This window comes from Coturnix japonica, chromosome 4 (assembly GCF_001577835.2).
Source record: "Coturnix japonica isolate 7356 chromosome 4, Coturnix japonica 2.1, whole genome shotgun sequence".
NCBI lineage: Eukaryota > Metazoa > Chordata > Aves > Galliformes > Phasianidae > Coturnix > Coturnix japonica.
In genome coordinates this window covers 10,265,854-10,282,832 of record NC_029519.1, presented here as the reverse complement: position 1 = coordinate 10,282,832, position 16,979 = coordinate 10,265,854, and the positions used below count along the sequence as shown (strand labels likewise).

General features: G+C 44.7%; 1 protein-coding gene and 1 long non-coding RNA gene across 4 annotated transcripts in view; one reads left to right on the top strand and one right to left on the bottom strand.

The window, feature by feature from the left end:
- Positions 1-16,979, top strand: part of LOC107312849 (gamma-aminobutyric acid receptor subunit beta-4) — a 61,554-nt gene that overhangs the window by 22,892 nt on the left and 21,683 nt on the right. For both annotated transcript variants that reach the window (XM_015860642.2, XM_015860641.2), the window contains exon 3: positions 2,321-2,388. In XM_015860642.2, the coding sequence (XP_015716128.1) occupies positions 2,321-2,388 (68 nt within the window). The remainder of the gene's footprint in view (positions 1-2,320; positions 2,389-16,979) is intronic.
- LOC107312852 overlaps positions 1-16,979 on the bottom strand; it is a 47,697-nt gene that overhangs the window by 12,396 nt on the left and 18,322 nt on the right. Inside the window, exon 4 of one of the 2 annotated variants that reach the window (XR_001554655.2) lies at positions 11,488-11,595. This is a non-coding gene — a long non-coding RNA (uncharacterized LOC107312852). Of the gene's footprint in view, positions 1-10,143; positions 11,596-16,979 lie in introns of those variants that run through there. The other variant, XR_004306917.1, reaches the window with a different exon arrangement.

Here is a 16,979-nt window from a genome sequence, read left to right as displayed (position 1 = left end):
ACTACTTACAGCCTGAATGTTGGACAGCAGCCGGTCTAGTTTCTCTCCAGGCTGTGGTAAGAGGTAGGGCGAATATTTTCTGCTGGTTGTGTATGCATGTGTGCTGTCCTGAAGAAGTGGAAGGGCAGTCTTCAAATTCGAATGGAGGTGAAATGGCTTCCCGGCAATCAAGCCAAGAGTAGATCCGGTATAGGACTTTGCATACCTTCATCTCTGGAGTGGTTTGAGAGATCCACACCCCAGGGGATGGAAGTAGCTTGTGGAGCCTCCCACTTGCTGTGATGGATGTTGTGTAGAGGTCTTGGCAGTGCCCAGGGTGGCCATTGGGAACATTGCTGACTGGGCACAAGCACTGGGTGCGGGTGAGCACAGACTGATGGGGAGCAGCGCGACCAATCTCTGCTCCAGCAGTTGTCTTGGAGCTGGGAGTTGGAAGGTCTGGATCTTATCCACAGCTCTGACACTGAGTCACTGCATGACCCCAGGCACTCAGATACCATGGTGATGAACACAGCACAAATGTCTAGACAGATAGATTAGATTGGATAGTCTCTGCATTTGACAAATATTTGCATATCACCGCTGTCAGTGCCACCCAGGCCAGTTGTTTCAGTGGGTCTCTTGCACAGCAGGGGTGAAGAAAAGCTTTTTTTTTTTCCCTTTGCACCAAGGAAGGAAAGGACACCCCAACCACAGTACCACATTCACCAGTGCTGACAAACTAGAAGCAAAGAAGACAGAAGGGCATCTCTTGGAGGAAAAAAACACTGGCATGCAGTGGGGCTCAGGAGTCAGGAGCTGGCTTCTCCCCAGCTCTGCTGCAGCCCTGACACGACCCCATCTTTCCTCTTGCAGCCAATTAGTCAGTAAGGTCTTCGGGGCAGTGACACTTCCTGCTATGGCTGCTATCACTACAAGGTTCTGATTGCAGAAAAAAAGACTTGAAGTGAGACTTCCTGAAGAGTTTTACTGGTGCAGGACGTGAGGAGGTTGGCTGTCACATAGTGACTTGTGGTTATTTTCCCACCTGGTTCCCTTGTGATAGATGAGCAGAGCAATACAAGGATACAGGGAGCCTGCCTGGCATGGGGATTTCTGGATGCTGAGCAAGGTCTCCTGAGCATCCTGTCCCCAGCACAACTGACAGTGAGCCAGGAGTGCTGCAGGAAAGCATTGCCTCTTTCAGGGGATTTGCTTAGCAGGGTCTAATTACAGTTGTTGATTCTGATGTTTTCAGTGTTGTTCATATTCCATTAAAAGATAATACTGCTTAATTTGCAGCAGAGGGTCTTGGTTAACAGTACACCCAATCACAAGGCAGCCCTAATGACACTACTTCCCTACTTCTGGAAACATATAATTAAAAAATCACTTCATTTCCAGTTGTGTGGTTCTCCCCTCTACCCCAATCTCCTAATTACTTTCTAAGCCATTTCATGATTATCTGTAAATATTTCAGCTCTTAGATCTACTAATGAGTCCATGGAAGAGTTAATACCTTGAGTGGCAGAGCTGCTTGCCTTTCCCTTTCTTGTACTACACTGCAAAGAAGCATTTTCTACCTGGCACATATGAGAAGAGGGGTGTTAACTGCAGTGGGATTGAGTTTGACTGTGGAGCAGTGGGAATGATGGGGGAGTGGTGGCTCTCAGAAATCCCATCCCTAGCTGCCATAGGTAGACCTTGTGCTAGTTTTAGCAGCAGATGTGTATCTCTCTGCAAATCATTTTACACAGCTTAAGTGAGGGATAGTGTACCCTCATGCCAATGGTAAAATGGGGAATTTGTTCTCTAATCCCAGCACTACTCTTTGCTTCTCTGAAAAGCCACAGTAGAAATGCTGGTTTCTTACTTAATGGATCTGTTTCCGTTGTCTGGTATCTTGAGTATTAAAACTCATCTGGGCTTTGTTTGGTACAGCAGAGCTGGCAGGAGAATGGAGAAGTGAGCTGGAGTATTTTTCCTGCCTATATGTTGTATGGGTTTGATTGCTATGTTCTGTGTATGGTCAATCAGCAATACCTTCTGCAAGTCCACTGAGAGCCTGCTGATGTTTCTGAAGGTGTTATTTGGAATGACGACCATAGATAATTGCATAACTAGGGGGAGTGATTAACTTCCAAGAATTAAAGAATCAAGCTGGGAGTTAGACAAATCTATTCTTCTCCAATAATCTGAGCACATGTGACTTTGAAATTCTGGATATTGCGGAATGTGAGGCTGCTTCAAGTCATATCCATGCATTTCTAGTCAATGCTGTAATAGCAGGCAGAAGGAGAGAGCCTGGATATGGTCCTAACCCAGTCTGTTTGTGTTTCAGGTAACCCTGTCACAGTGGGAATGAGCATCCATATCTCCAGCATTGACCAGATCTCTGAAGTCAACATGGTGAGTTTGGGATGAAAAACAAACAAAAGGCTAATAAAATGTTTTCTCTTTTCCTGGTTGAGATGTGTATCCTAGACAGTGTCTCCTTGGAGTCACCTGAGCTTTCAGGGTGCCCAGGCTTCCTTAAGTTCCTTAAGTTCCTCCTGCAGATCTTCCCTGAAACTGTTGGGAAGTAGTTGGAGGAAAAGTGGTAATTTTTTGATACAAAATGTGTGGGTTTTTTTTCTCACTGGGCATAGGACTGTGGGAGATATTGTACTCTGACTTGAGACAGTTCTTCATCACTAAAGCATAAGGAGTTCAAGCATGATTTCTTCGTGTGCGCTGTGATAAAAAAGAAAGTTCAGCACATCACTGGGCTGTACAAAATGAGGTCTCCCAATTTCTTTCTCAGCATACTGGTTTCTGTCTGAGCCTTGCTCTTTCCACCCACTAATTGGCCTGTGTCACAACTGGCCCCACAGCCCAGCTCCAGACCAAAACAATTCTGAAATTAAGCCCTTGAAAAACAAGGCTGGCATGACGGCCCTCTGGTACATGCCTGTCTCTATATTTGTGATGTGATTGAAGGACTGTAGTTTGCTTCCTGATAAGTCCAAGTAAGGTTAGAATCCACTAGCTCAGAGGAGCATCCTGAGTGTCATCTGTCAGTGTGTGGATGGAGAGACTCAGCTGGCATCTCTGGAGCTAGTTACAACTTATCCAGAGCAGATAATCATTTCTTACTATTTTGTGCTGGTTGTCTCCTCCAGCCATTAATGCTTATTCCTTCAAAGCAGATGCTTGTATTTTTCCAGTGGCACAAAACAGGAGTAGCTTTACAGTCAACCTGTGACTGCAAAGTTGAAAAACAGGCAGTGGCTTTGTTATGCTTGCTGGTGGTAATTTGGCATTTCTTTGGAGATCTGTACTGGGAAAGGAGGCATCTCAGGGCAATCTGCTTGCTTGGAGTGGCATTTATAGGCTGGAGTTTTTCCTATCACTGAAGAAAAATGTTCTCTGCTCAGATAACAGATTTCACCCCATTGCATTGCACTGATCTGTCACCTAGACCTACTTTCCTCCCTCCTGCCCAGAGGCTTTTCCTCCAAGTCCCTCTGCTTGCCATGAGGATGGATGGGGACCATTTGGCAGAAGCCATCCTATTCCTCAGTCCCAACCCATGCAGGAGAATCCTAGGCCAGCTTAGAGCTCTTGCTGTTCAAGTCTGTTAAAATCTTGGTCTCCCAATGCTCCTGTCCTATTTATCTGATTCTGGACTCCCCTGACCTGTTTTCTTTAGCCCAACCTTTACTATCATTCTCTATATGGCATGTTACACCTCGGTGTTAATAGTGACACTGAGCAGAACGTACATACAAAAATTCAGATTAAGCCCTCAGTTCCCATTGCACTGGGTAACTGTGCTTGAGGTTAAGCTCAACTTAGAAAAGGCAGATGGCTTAACCCAGTTCCATCTATCTTGCCTGCCAGGACAGAGCTTAACTTTAAGTCACCTCCTCCCCCAGTCTCAAGTTGGACCTGAATTTTCCTATGTGGCAGCTGTCACCTTCCTTGCTAAAGTCAGGATGAAAAATCTGGGGTCTGGAGATGTTGTATAAGACCCCAGATTACACAAACGTAATTGCAGGAAGTAAAGGATTTATATGCTACAATTACCCTGATCTTCCTGTATAGATATCAGAAGAGAGCTAAATGCTGCAGGTTCAAGATGAAGCTCCTGCTGGAGGTGTGTCCATGGGCTGTAAAGCCCTCTCAGGTCTTTTGCCATACACCTGCTGTAGTCAGGCATGCTGTATCCTGCGTTAGCAGCCATTCTCTTAGCAACACTTAGTGCTTTCCTTGTGAGAGCAATGCTCTTCCCATTCCAGTGAACAGAAGGGCTGCTGGGGCAAAAGTGTATGATTGAGATTGTAGAGAAACCTCTGTGGAGTGTGGTGGAGAGCATACTGAACCTGCACCTACCTTCATCTACACATTGCTCTGGGTCTTAGAGAAAGTGGGCAGCACTACTAATGGATACTGAGTGTTTTTGTAATCATGGCATGGCTGCAACAAGAGTGAGCACAAGGCACTGCCTATGCCACACTCCTGTTGTTGCTGCTGATCTGATCATCTCTCCTGGCTCTCCATAGAGGCTGACAAGCACAAACACCTGGTCATCCTTCCTGCATATGTTTGCAGGAGAACCCACTCAAGATCAAGATCTATAAGAAATGTAGCGAGGCAGCTTCAAAAAGGGTTAAAAGATGAGAATCAAAATCAAACCTACAGGGAGCAGAATCTCATGGGATGCAATTTTCCAAGCAGAAGAGATTTATGTGCATCATTCTGGGTGGCAGATGCCCCCAGGAAAGGGCTGTGTCTTACCCCTACTCTGGGTATGGTGACTGGCAAGAAAAACAAGGCATTTTTTGGCGTTGTGTATGATTGGGGAAGGGACTGTGCAATGAATAAATTAAAGGCACACAAGTGGAGCTGAGTTGTCATGGTAACCAAATAGCTTCTATTGTTCCACAAGGAGTGTTATTACTTACTGCCCCTTGTAGGATAATTAATTAATCCTCAGACATCCTTTCTGGAACAATGGGTTGGGCTGAGGAGAACCCCCAGCTCTCCCATGCCTATCCTTGGGACTCTTGGCATTTACTGACACCACGATGGTGGGGAGCAAGTGCTGCCAGTGCCTGGCCATGGCGTGATTCAAGAAGTTGTTTTCCACAGGAGTTTGGCTGGATGTGGTGCTTTGGAGGAATGCAGCTCCACCCACGATTTAAGTGGCACACTTTGCCTCCTCTCCCATGAGAATGGTATTGCTGAAATGATTTTGTGATGACATTTCAATCCTGGAGCCTGCAGGGCTACGCAAAGACAACACAACCATGTCTTTACACTGGAAGTTCCCAGACAACCGATGCACAGATTGCATTGTGGTAGCCTGTACAAGCTCAGTGTCTCCTGGTTCCTTGTCATACAAAGGCAAAGCATCTTATCTTCTTGAGGGCCATGCCCTGATGCCATGACATGGTACAGTGCAGATAGAGTCATGCTGGGTTGAAAGAGGCTCCTAGGTGCACTGCTAGCTTTGTAATGATCTCCTAATCATGAGGGACCAAAACTATTGTCCTTACTTTAAAAAATGACATCTCATTCACCACAGCTGCTGCCTGTGTGTGGTCAGCCGTATTTTCAAGCTCACTTGCTCAAGTAATGCTTTATTACTGTGTACTCCTCTTAGCTCTGCTAAGCAATGCTGAGCTGCAGCCTCTGTTCTTGTCATTGATTAAAAGGATTATTTGCTGAGCCAAGATCAGTGACATCAATTGAAATGCTTGGGAAAAGGTGGCAGGGGCCAGGCCAAGCAGGTACTGAGGAGGGCACATTTGAGTGGCAGACCCTCTGGGAAGTGCTGATCCATGAAGATGAAAGGCCTGGCTGGAGAACTCTCAGATCCTGTATGAATTTGCAAGTTGGGGTTTTAAAGGCATTCTGAAAAGAGAAACATCTTCGTAATGACGTTTTGTAGCTCAGTGGATCTGCTAAGAACAGAAGGATGGAACCAGGAGAGTAAAGGGTGCTGTCAGCCTGGAACTCAAGTCACTGTACAGCCAGAAAAATGCACAGTCCTTGTAGCATGTGCCGGCAATGTTGCCCAAAGTCGTCATCATTTTAGTGGTCTCTCTCAGCCAACCTACTTGGCTGGATCCAGCTCTGATGGTATCCAGCACCAACTACTAAAGGAGCTGGAAGTCTTCCCTACATGCCCTTCCAGCAGACAGCTGAGAACTGGCCCAATCTGGACACTTTTTGCAGGGTGGGAGTGGAGGCTTCTATTTCCACCTACAGCCTTGCCTCACTAATCTTCAAGGATGTATTCTTCCAATACCAAACAGTTCAGACTCCCTTCAGGCATTCACGAACTGCTTCAATAAGTAAAACAACCAGAAGCATTGTATGCATTTAGAAGAAGAGATGGTTACCCTTCATAAGGCTTCAATTTCCCTGCCCTATGATCTGTGCATTCCCGAGCCTGCTCTCCCTGTGTCTCTGCTCACCATAAGCAACTGGGAGCATGCAGCCGCTGTCGTCGTGATTTCTTTGTGGCTCCTATAATTTATTCATCCCGAGATGCTCTCCTACATCTGCAATAACATTGTTTCAGTTTGTTATAGCACTAGCTTTAAAGTTTTATAAACCTGGTGACAAGTTGAAAAGTTACAAGAGGATTATTGTAGAGGGCTACTGTAAGAAGCAAGCCTTCCATAAAGAACTGTTTGCAGGGATATACAAGGTGTTAAAGCAGTGATATTTGTGGGACTGGTGATACATCTTGCTGGGCAGCAGTCCGCAGTGCAGACAGGTTAGTGGTTGGTGCAGGATGCTTGGCAAAGCTAACCTCGATATTTCACTTCATTGCCTCCTGTTCCCTAGTCCTCTATCATCACCTCTCACCACGCTGCTGCCTGATGGGAGCGCCAGCACTTGACTGATCACTTGGGGATTACAGGAAAATAGCAGACACGATGCCTCTTAATTTCTTGAAGTTTGATTGAAATCTAAGAAACCAGATTATCTTGTTAGGAAAATAAGTTATCCCTGTTCAAGAGGGATGTAATGTATGTCCCTAGAAACCAATGAGCTTGCAAGTCCACTACAGGTGTGTAAGGGTGTTCTTATCCAGACAAGACCATCATACAACCTGTTATGACACCATCCGGGGTGCATCATTCTTTCCACTATGTCAAAGATTTCAACTATCAGGAATGTCTGAAATAGCCTTTGTGGAAGAATTCTGTAGAGGAATCTGTCCTGATCAGACTTTGTAGTCCTGTTTTCACTGCAGTATGTACATGCATTGCCTAGCTGAATCCCGTATCAATATAACCCACACACATTAATACATGGGTGATTCTGCTGTGTGCTGAACATAGTTGGTGATTGAAGGTGGCGTAGATGAATAGACTTGGTAGGACTGGAAGGATTGACACCAAATTGGCTGTGAGTGTGTAATAGTACTGCAGGGGCTGTAGTCTTGTTGGATTTGCTGTAGGCTCCTACAGTAGTAGTGTTGCAGGTAGTAGAGATTGCCTTGGTGCTGAAGAAGGGCCACATTCTTAAAGTGTAGCATAATAAGAATGGTACAGCTCTGATGTACCTAGATTTTATGGTGGCATGGACAAATAGGAGTTGTGCTTTATTTCATGTGCTAGGGGGATTCTGTACACTGTGATTTAAACTGTGATATTGCAAGCATGTGGCTGAGATGGTAGGTTTCTTCAGAGCTGGCAATGGTCTGTGCCTTCCTCTGCCAAAGATTGCCTCAGTACCACTTAGGTCATGCGGCAATTGTCACTTGCGTGCGGGGCTGTAATGCATTGGGTGGCTGCTTGCTTGGAAAATCAAACAGTGGCAGTTCTGTACATATCATATGGTATTTTCCTGAAGGAGAGAGTTAACAGGGAATGAGATGGAAGGTCCTGCTCTATAGCTGTGAGCAGTATCCTCTGCAGGCTGCCATCAGTGCTTTCAATGCAGCCCAGGGTAAGGCTGGTTTTCTAGTCCATGAGGGCACATTGCACATCCAGCTTGCTATCCACTAGTACCCCCAAGTACTTTTGGGTAGCCCTTAGACTAAGGTACTGCATGGAGACAAATAAAGCATCAGGTCTCAGGGAACTTCTGTGTGATGAGATTTGGGAGTGGCTGCTGAAATTCAATCAAGCAGTGCTCCCATCCCTTCCCCAAAACATGATCCTTCCACAACAGGGTGGTGATCTTGCACAAAGTAGCTAAGAAAAAAGCAAACCATTGTGAAGGATCCTGATGTACACCACATTCTTGGTTATGGAATTAGTTACATAGAGACTGGCCTGAGTGAAAAACTGGAAAATAGGTCAGTGTGACTCATATGTCAATATTTACTGTATTTATGGCAACTCGTAGAAGGGAAAAATCTATCTTCTATAATATTTTGAGAATTATCCCATTCCAAGGACAGAATTCTCCCTACGTCTTTGGCCTTGATATTGGCTACCTGTAGAGACAGCCCAGTGAATTCACTACATCTTAGATTCAAGTTGCTAAGTAACAACACAAAGATCACCATATCGTTGCTTCAAATACAATAGCCGGAAGATAGCTAGGACCTGCACAAGGAGCCAGAAACTCCTTCTGAGATGGAGGTCCCATAGACTTGAGGTGTGTAGCAGAGGGCAGACTGGTAAAGCAGCAGTCCTGCCTGGATCTGTCCTCATATGAGTGGGGGAAAGCTTGATAGCATCCCCTATAAAGGAGTCCCCTGTGTTTGTGCTGAAAGGCTCTAATGTCTTTGTCATTAATGATGTTCTGGAATGAAATATTTTTTGTTGGCTGAATTGCATGATTTTACCATGGACATAGATCAATTGATAACGAGCTGTGGAGGCCTTGCTGAAAAAAGCTCTTAGCTGAAGAAAAACTGGGAGCTGCTGAGCTAGAGTATGACTCTTCCCCCCTGAGGCTTTCTATTCTACCATGCTGATTTCCTCCTCGAAATCCTGTAGCATTCGCAGGATAAATTAATGGGAGGGTATGCAGGAAGCCTGTTATCTGTGCAACTGGAATAGCTTGGATATGGACAAGCAGTTAGATGGACTGGCTGATTCCTAGACCAAATCCAGGATTTTGCAGCACAAATAAGACATGGTGGTGCTGCTTATTGAGTATAAGCATTTACACATCCCCATTAAGTATCTTTCCACTGTGTCTTTTTCCTAAGGAGCAGCTCTGCAAGTCCTCCAGGATCACAAGTCCAAACCCTAGCAGGGCTTAGTCAACCCCACTTCCAGGACTGAGAACGAGTTCAGATGCCTGGCTCAATGGGTGATTTCCCTCATGAGAATATTCTGTACTCTCACTGAAGAGACTTATGTTCACTCTGCGTTTCATAGATGACTCCACCCCACAGCAGGAAAGAAGTCATATTGGAGAGGACAAGAGTCCACGGCTATATGGTTTGCAGCACGCTTTCAGCTCAACAGTGCTGTGTATTGCAGTGCTCCATCTGTTCCTGAAAAAGCCAAGTTATCTTTAGATCTGAACATGTCAGCGTTGTATGGCAGTGGTATGAACCACTTCAGTGTGCACCGTGTCTTTCCTGTAGTAGTTAGAATTGTTACTGCAGAAAACTGTCCCGGCTGATTTTTTTCCTGCTTTGTTTTTTATATTACAGGCAGAACTCCCACAGACTTTATATATGTATATATATATATATTTACGTATATACATGTCTTTAAAAAGCTGTATTTGAGAACAATGTTCTAAATAGCCACCTGCTTCAATAGAAATGCTGTAGCACTGGAGAAGATTATGGCAGAAGTATCTTCCTACAAGTGAAAGCTTCATCTGGTTGATTGAAAACCATATTAGATCTTGAGGATCTGACCTGCTGACATCTTGTCACATATATATTTATAGCACACAGCAGTGGAATGTACGTGCGTAAGAGTGCCAGCACCTCAATATAGAACCTAGCTCTGAATACAAGGGCGTGCATGTCAGGTTGCTATTTGAATATGTAAATAAATAGGGCTATATATAGCTCTATATGTTATGTACATGTTGAGTGAAGGTGGCAGATACGACAGCTGAATAGCTTTGCTGTTTCTGAATGCTGATATAGGTTCCCTGCACGCTCTCTACATCTCTCGTGCTCACTCCTACCACTCTCAGCCTTTCTGCTATCACATTTTTCAGGCCTCTGGAGAAGATTGTGTGTGGGGACAGGAGCTGTTAATATTCTGAGTCTGTGCGGAGTTGCTAGGCTACAGAGAAAAATGAACATTCAAAGAAAAATGATGGTGAAAGGGAAAGGATCTGCTGAGCTGTTTGTAGATCTAGAAAGGCCTTCAAGTCAGATGAAAAGGGTTGTTATGGGGAAGGAGGTAGTGCATGCATGTGGGATGAAATGCAGGCAGTCTCTGCTGCCCTGGCACAAGCACACTCTTGGGGCATCTCCAGACAGAAAACTGACAAGGAAAGAATTGAGGCAGGATCCTACAGCCCCTGCTGCCTTCCACACCACTGCCTGCAGGGCACATGGAAGTGTCTGCCTTCCACCTGCCATGGAGCAGTGGGCCACCACGCTGGGATGTGTACTCTTAGACATCCCTCACCCCCTTCTTTACAGGGCTCTTGTGAGCTCCCACCTAAGCCTCTAGTAAAGAAGAATGCAAAGCCAAACATGTTTACATCTTGCAAGCTGGACTTCATCTCCCTCTTCCACTGCTGCAACCTGCTGCCACAGGATCTCCTTTTACATCATCGCGACTGCAGAAGAAAACAGTTTGTGCCTTTCATCTTCCTTCCCACGCACTCTGCATTCCTAGGTCATGGATACACAAAGTACTGACCCTTTTGTTCATCAGGTTTTCAACTGAGGTTCAAGCACACTTGAAGGTCTACAACACACCAGCTCCAGTATGATCCCGGTTCTCCTGAATATCAGTCTAGTTCCTGAATGCTAATCTTCTTCCTTGTAAATGAGTGTGGGAATCTAGGCTGAGCACCATCATATCTATTAGGTGTCTTTTGTTCCATTCTTCTGGAAGGTCAGCTTTGCCCTGTGTCCATGTTCCTGTCTGCAAGATTTCTGCTCCCTCGCAATATTGCTGGCTGTATCAGAACCCTCAGAAAAATTAAACAGTGCCTTTGGGTATTTTTATTATCTGGATACTTTATTTACCGAGCTCACATGGGCTCCCTGCCAACAACTTTCAGCCAGCTCTGCAAATAGAGCTCCTTGGCTCCAGGACTGTTGGTCCTGGTACTGCAGAGAGCACTCATTCAGCATGGACAAGGACTGCAGCTTGTTCTTTGCCATCCAGTTGGCCGTGAAGTCCAAGTCTGCTTGCTTGTGGACCTCTACAGCCTGCTGAAATCTGTTTTTTGCCTCATGCATCCTGTAATAAACTTGACTCGTTCAGCAGGATCAGGAGTGTTTCATAAGCTTCATTTTGAAGGCTATCGTCAGTTAACTACACTGCACCCATCCATCAGATTTATGCTCCTACAGCTAGGACTTGGATTGCTAAAGTGGGAGAATGATAGCATAGGCCATACCTTGTGTGCTGCTGCTCAGTCTAGCTTCTTTGGCTTCGCCCAGGCACAATCAAGGGCATGACTGGAATCAGAGGAAGCATGGAAGCATGATGCCCCATCTGGTCAGCCCTGTAGATGGTAGATGTTACCAATAGTGGATTATCAGTTGGTATAATTCTACTTTACTTTGTCCCAGAATGACTGTACAGTTCTCTGCTCTTCCCCCCCACCGTGACTCAGTTTCCTCCCCCCCCCCCCCCCCCCCCCCAACATAATCTGCAAGCATAGAAGTTACAGATAGAGCTAGTCAGAGCACTTGTGTAGAATCTGTCACATCAGATATAGAAATGGGCCCATGTGTACAAAAGTCCTGTGGTTTCTGAGTGCAGTAATTCACAAAAGTTTTCATGGGCCTGCATATAGTTGGAATAATACAAGTATAGTAATGTATACTTAGAAATAGAAAGCCAGAGGGCATCAAAGGAAAAAACTCACTAACTCCAAAGCCTTCAGTCAAGATGGGTGCTCACCAATATCAAAACTCACCACAAGAAATCCACAAAGGAATGATCTCCAGAAAGAGATGCTACCTTAGTGGTGGTCAGCCCTTAAATGGGTTCTAGGAGAGGTGGAGTCAAGCTCTACCCCTTCCAGGAGCACAGCTGAACTACCTTCACCTGTGCTCCCACAGCTGACTCATCATTTGCCTCAATTGGTTAATCAGAGGTTCAGGCTGTGACCAACAGTTTCCCTTACAGCTTGTTGAAAAGCAAGCCTTGATTTTCAGATCACAGGCTGCCATCCTCTCCCTTTAGGATATCCCCCTGCTTGGCTTAACTGTGCCATGTTGCCAGAAAAATGTTCTGCATCTTCTGTGCCTGATTCCACATCATCTCTGTCTAGTCCCAGTTATCATTTCTACATGATCAAACTCTTGTGGTTTCTAAAGGAAATTAGCTCTACCTTGTAAACTTTTGGTCAAGCCACTCTACACCAACTGAGTTGCCAGCCAAGTGGTGGCAATTATTCCACCCAGGACATGTTAGTTGCCTTACATCATTTAAAGGATTTGTTTGCCTCCAGCTTCCTCCATGGAAGTAAATCTTTGCAGCATTTTTATTTATTTATTTATTTTGACCATGGAATAACAACTCTTCTTTCTCTAAGCTAAAACTGACTTTCAAGCATAGCATGCCTTGATAATGCAGAAAGAGCCAAGGTTTGGTGCTCAGAACTGTGTGTACAATATTTTATTTTGCCATAGTAGTAGTAGTAAGTAGTAGTATTGCTTCATTCATGCCACGGTTCCCTATCCATGCAGCTCTAAGATACACTGATGGTCTTGAATGCCAAAGAGAATTATAAACTCTGTTTAAAGTTTTATTTTCCCAAGGATAAAATAATAAAGTAGTTTCTGTGTATTGCACACTTAGCATTTGCCTAGAGATGTAGAATCCCAAACTGCCAACGCAGAGGCAAGTTAGCATCACTGTCTCCATTTTATGGGTAAGAGAGAATGGGATATAGATTAAAGTGCCCAAAGTCTCCTACAGAATAGCATTGACTGAGCTGAAAGAGAGACACAGAAGTATTTTCTAGAGTACCTAACCCCAGTGGGCTTCTAAGTCCCTTGAAGGATTTAGAAGTATCCTTTTCTCCTTGCCATTCCTCCCTTCTCTTCCAATAGTGTCTGGCAGTCAGTGTCTATTTGGAGGGCTTCAGAAACTCTCCTGTCTGGAGTATGGTTCAGCTAGATTGCTGTCCAGTAAACCTCTTGACAAGACGATGAAGAGAACATTTCATTAAAAAATAATACTAATTCTTAAAAAATAATAGCCCAGAGGAATGAAGAGTTCTGGGAATGTTTTAGTGAAATTGCATTTTTCTGCTACCGTGTTGTTCCTGCTAGAAAGCATAATGAGTGTTGACCACTTGAATTGAGCAACTCTCAGCAACCAAGAGGTAAGAAAGTCACTGTAAAATGAAAATTGTCTGAAGATGCACGCAGAAGCTGTGAAGCACCTTTGAAATCGTCTAGGGAATGTCATTGGTCTTCCAGCTTCACTTTTCCTTTGGCATGGCCCAGTGTTCTCCCCTCAGCTTTCTGAGGGCTTTAGAAACTGGTATCTTTACTAGTCGCTGTTTTAACGTCTCACTCAAATTCAATTTAGCTTAATAGGCTAGTTGTTCCATGTTTAATTGGATACAAATGATTATTAAACGCATATTTTTGAGTTTTAATGGCTGTATGTTAGATATGACCATGTGTGTATGCAGCAGGGCACTGGTAATATGCTGTGAGGCAGTAAAGACAAATAGATGGGCTGGGGGAAGCTGGGAGATGGGCGAAGAAATGGGATGCAGCCACTAGTGCTGTTCTATGGTTTGTTGTGGGTGTGCAAAGTACAAGTACTTAGCATGGCAACATAATGCAGGACTAGCACCAGTACAGATGCTATAGAGATGGAGTATGGCAGGAGAGAAATAGGGCAACAAGATGACACTTCACTTGCACACCCCTAGTTGTTGAGGATACAGCTGATATGTCCCAGTTTCTGGACGTGCATTCAGCAATTAAACACATGCAAATTACTACAAAAGTAGATCAGATTGGTGAGGGGAAACATCTCCATGCAAAGTTCTTCCAAGGTCCTAAGAAAAATGAGTTCAAGATCACAAAGACCTGCTGCACAGAGGTGCACAAAGCCTGTCCTAGAAGCAGTCACATTTGTTCCCTTGCATTATTGACAAAGATATTGCAGGTACAACGTGGTTCTCCTGTCACCCAAATCTGGGGATATCTGGTTATTCAAAATTAAGGTAGATGGAAAGAGATTCTGGATTTCACTTCTGCTACGCTGAAGAACAAGAAGGAGGACAATATCTACAATAGTTGTCACTTTATGTATAGCAGTTGTCATGCAGAACTTCAGACTTGTAAATTGGGCACTGGCTTGCACGAGAAGATAAATTAAAAGCAGAATGTTGGCAGAATTCTCTCCCCATGAAAAGCACAGTAAGTACGAGAGCTGCTGCCTCCTGCCCTAGGCAAAGGTGAGAGTCTAAGACAGACTTTGGGCTGTCTTGGAGAAAGAAAGATTGCTATCATGTCTTTACTAATGCCAGATTAACTGGTGCTTTTTAAGATCTGGAACACACTGATTTGTCTTATCTGCATGGAAATGGACAATCCATTGTGAGGGCAAAGGAGCTTTCTTAAACAAGCTTGCTAAGAACTGTGGCCATCTTGACCTGTCCTTCATATATTTTCTTGTGCATTTTACACTGCTCTGTTTCGTTGCAAAAGATTGTAGGCACATTGTCTCCTTCCCTCAAAAATAATTCTTATTTTCCCTGCCCTCTCCTTAAAATAAAACATACTGGAGGACTACTTTGTCCTTTAATTTCTCTCCCAGGAATGACGGGAACAGGAGCTGGTGTTTAATCATCAAAGAAGCTGAAGCCAACAAACTGTTCATTAGTCTCTGGCAGTGGCAGCTCGGTTTTTACTAAGTCAGATGTTCCATTTTTCTCTCTCTTTCTGAAGCATCTTGGCTTTCCTAATGTTCTTTTATGATCTTGAACAAGGAGACCATATGTCATTTGCTTACATGGGGTAGGACTTTTATTTGGTCACTTCTCCAAAGGGAGGTGTTTTGTCAAAGTTAGGGGTGGGGGAAGAACTAGGGGACAAAATTAAGTGGCACATCTAGTGGTGGAGTAAGTTGTAAAATGGCCTTTATTTCCCTCATTTCTTCCAGCACCTCTCAAGGTCTTGGTGAAATGAGCTTCACGAGCTGTCTGGAATTGTTGCCTTCACTTTAAAAGCTCTCTCCATTTATAAGAAAGGTACTGGAGACATGGGCTAGGCACAGGAGACATCCACGCTGCCAGAAATACTGTATTCTAAGCAAAGATTTGACTCTTTTGCATGTAGTATTCCTTGAGTTTCTAACTCCGGCTTTTGAATCTACTGTAGCCTGCAACAAGAATGCACACTTCTGCCTCTGGTCAGGTTTTGTACTGGGGACTGTATAGGTCACAGCACAGAGGAAACCAATCAGATTCAACCTTCCAATGATCCACATCTGCCAGGAGCTGTGCTGAGTGTTTATGAGCAGCCTGCCCAGGAGGGATGCTTCTGGTGTCTGTCTGTTGGGAGCTGGAGCTTCTGCCTTCCAGCAGGATGCTCTGCATCCTTGGGCTGTTCTCCCTTCCTGGTATGTTAGTCCCTCCCTTTTATAACCTGGAGGACTGTCTTCTCCACATCATGCCTGAGCCTTCCAAAATGCTGTTAAGCACCTGACCTCGTGCTTTTGTAACAAGTTCCATCACTTCTGTGGAAAGTTGTTTTCATTACTTTGCCTTCAGCATGTTCTTGTACACTGCAGAAAATCAGACACTGTCATCTTAAGTCTCTGCTTAGTATTTAGTATTTAATCTGTGCAATATTTTTCCTCCCTTGCTGCTTCCTTCTTCTATCAGAGCCTTTCTACTGCTTCTTTTTCTTTTCTTTTTTTTTGGTGCATTTAGTTATTTTTATACTGCTCAATAACCATTATGTTTACAGATGAAGGTGAAACTGTAAGCTGAAGTAGCAGAGGATTACAATTACTTGTTAACTGGGGAAGCTGGGAGACCCTCACATGTGTCGCTCTGCATTTGTCCTCTCTGGTGTTCTGCAGGAGATACCTTTCTCCATCCATGCCCCTCATGTCCACATTCCAGCCTTTCATTGTTCAAGTCCACTTACACTGTCTTTGGTTTGAGGTCTCTGCTGTATCAGAAAGGATGAGCTATCAGTCCCATTCTGTTGTTTGGAGATGTACACTAACAGTCCTGTCCTCATTAGCTGGTAGGATGCACTGTCATTTTAACATGTGAGGCCTCCAGATAAGCTCCTCTTCATTCTCTGGGACTTTTGCTGGCCTCAACGTGTGATGCCCTCTTTTCAGGGATGCAGCTCTGGAGTGTTTGCCATCTCCATGAGCTTCTCTCACCTCTGCTTTGTGCATGCATCACATGGGTAGCAGGAGCAGAAGAGAGCAAAGCCTCTGCAAAGGGGCTCAGGGCTGACAGCTCACTGGGAGCTGCTGGGCAGAGCAGAGTGGGTGGAGGGAAGTGAAGGGGGTCCCAAGTGGATGGTCATGCTGAGCAGCTTTCAGAAAGCTCAGGTGCCACCTTGGTTTTGCGAGGGGCTGGATGGAGCTGCAATGCCAAGTACATCTGGGCTGTGAGGTCCACTTTGTGAGGTAGGGTGGGCAGCACAGGGGTCCTGCAGTAAGTGATGAGGTCTGGCAGGTGCACACTCCCTCCAGCACAGGTAGTGCCTTTCCTCACTCTCTGGAAGAGGTAAGCAGGGAAAACATTTTCTTTTAGCAGGGTCCTTAACCAAAATCAGAATGAAGGCTGAACTGGGAAGCAAGAATTCAGTCCTTTAAAAATCATAGCAAAACAATTTTTTTTTTTGACAGAAAGCTGGCACTATTTTTTTTGTTTGTTTCTTTGTTTGT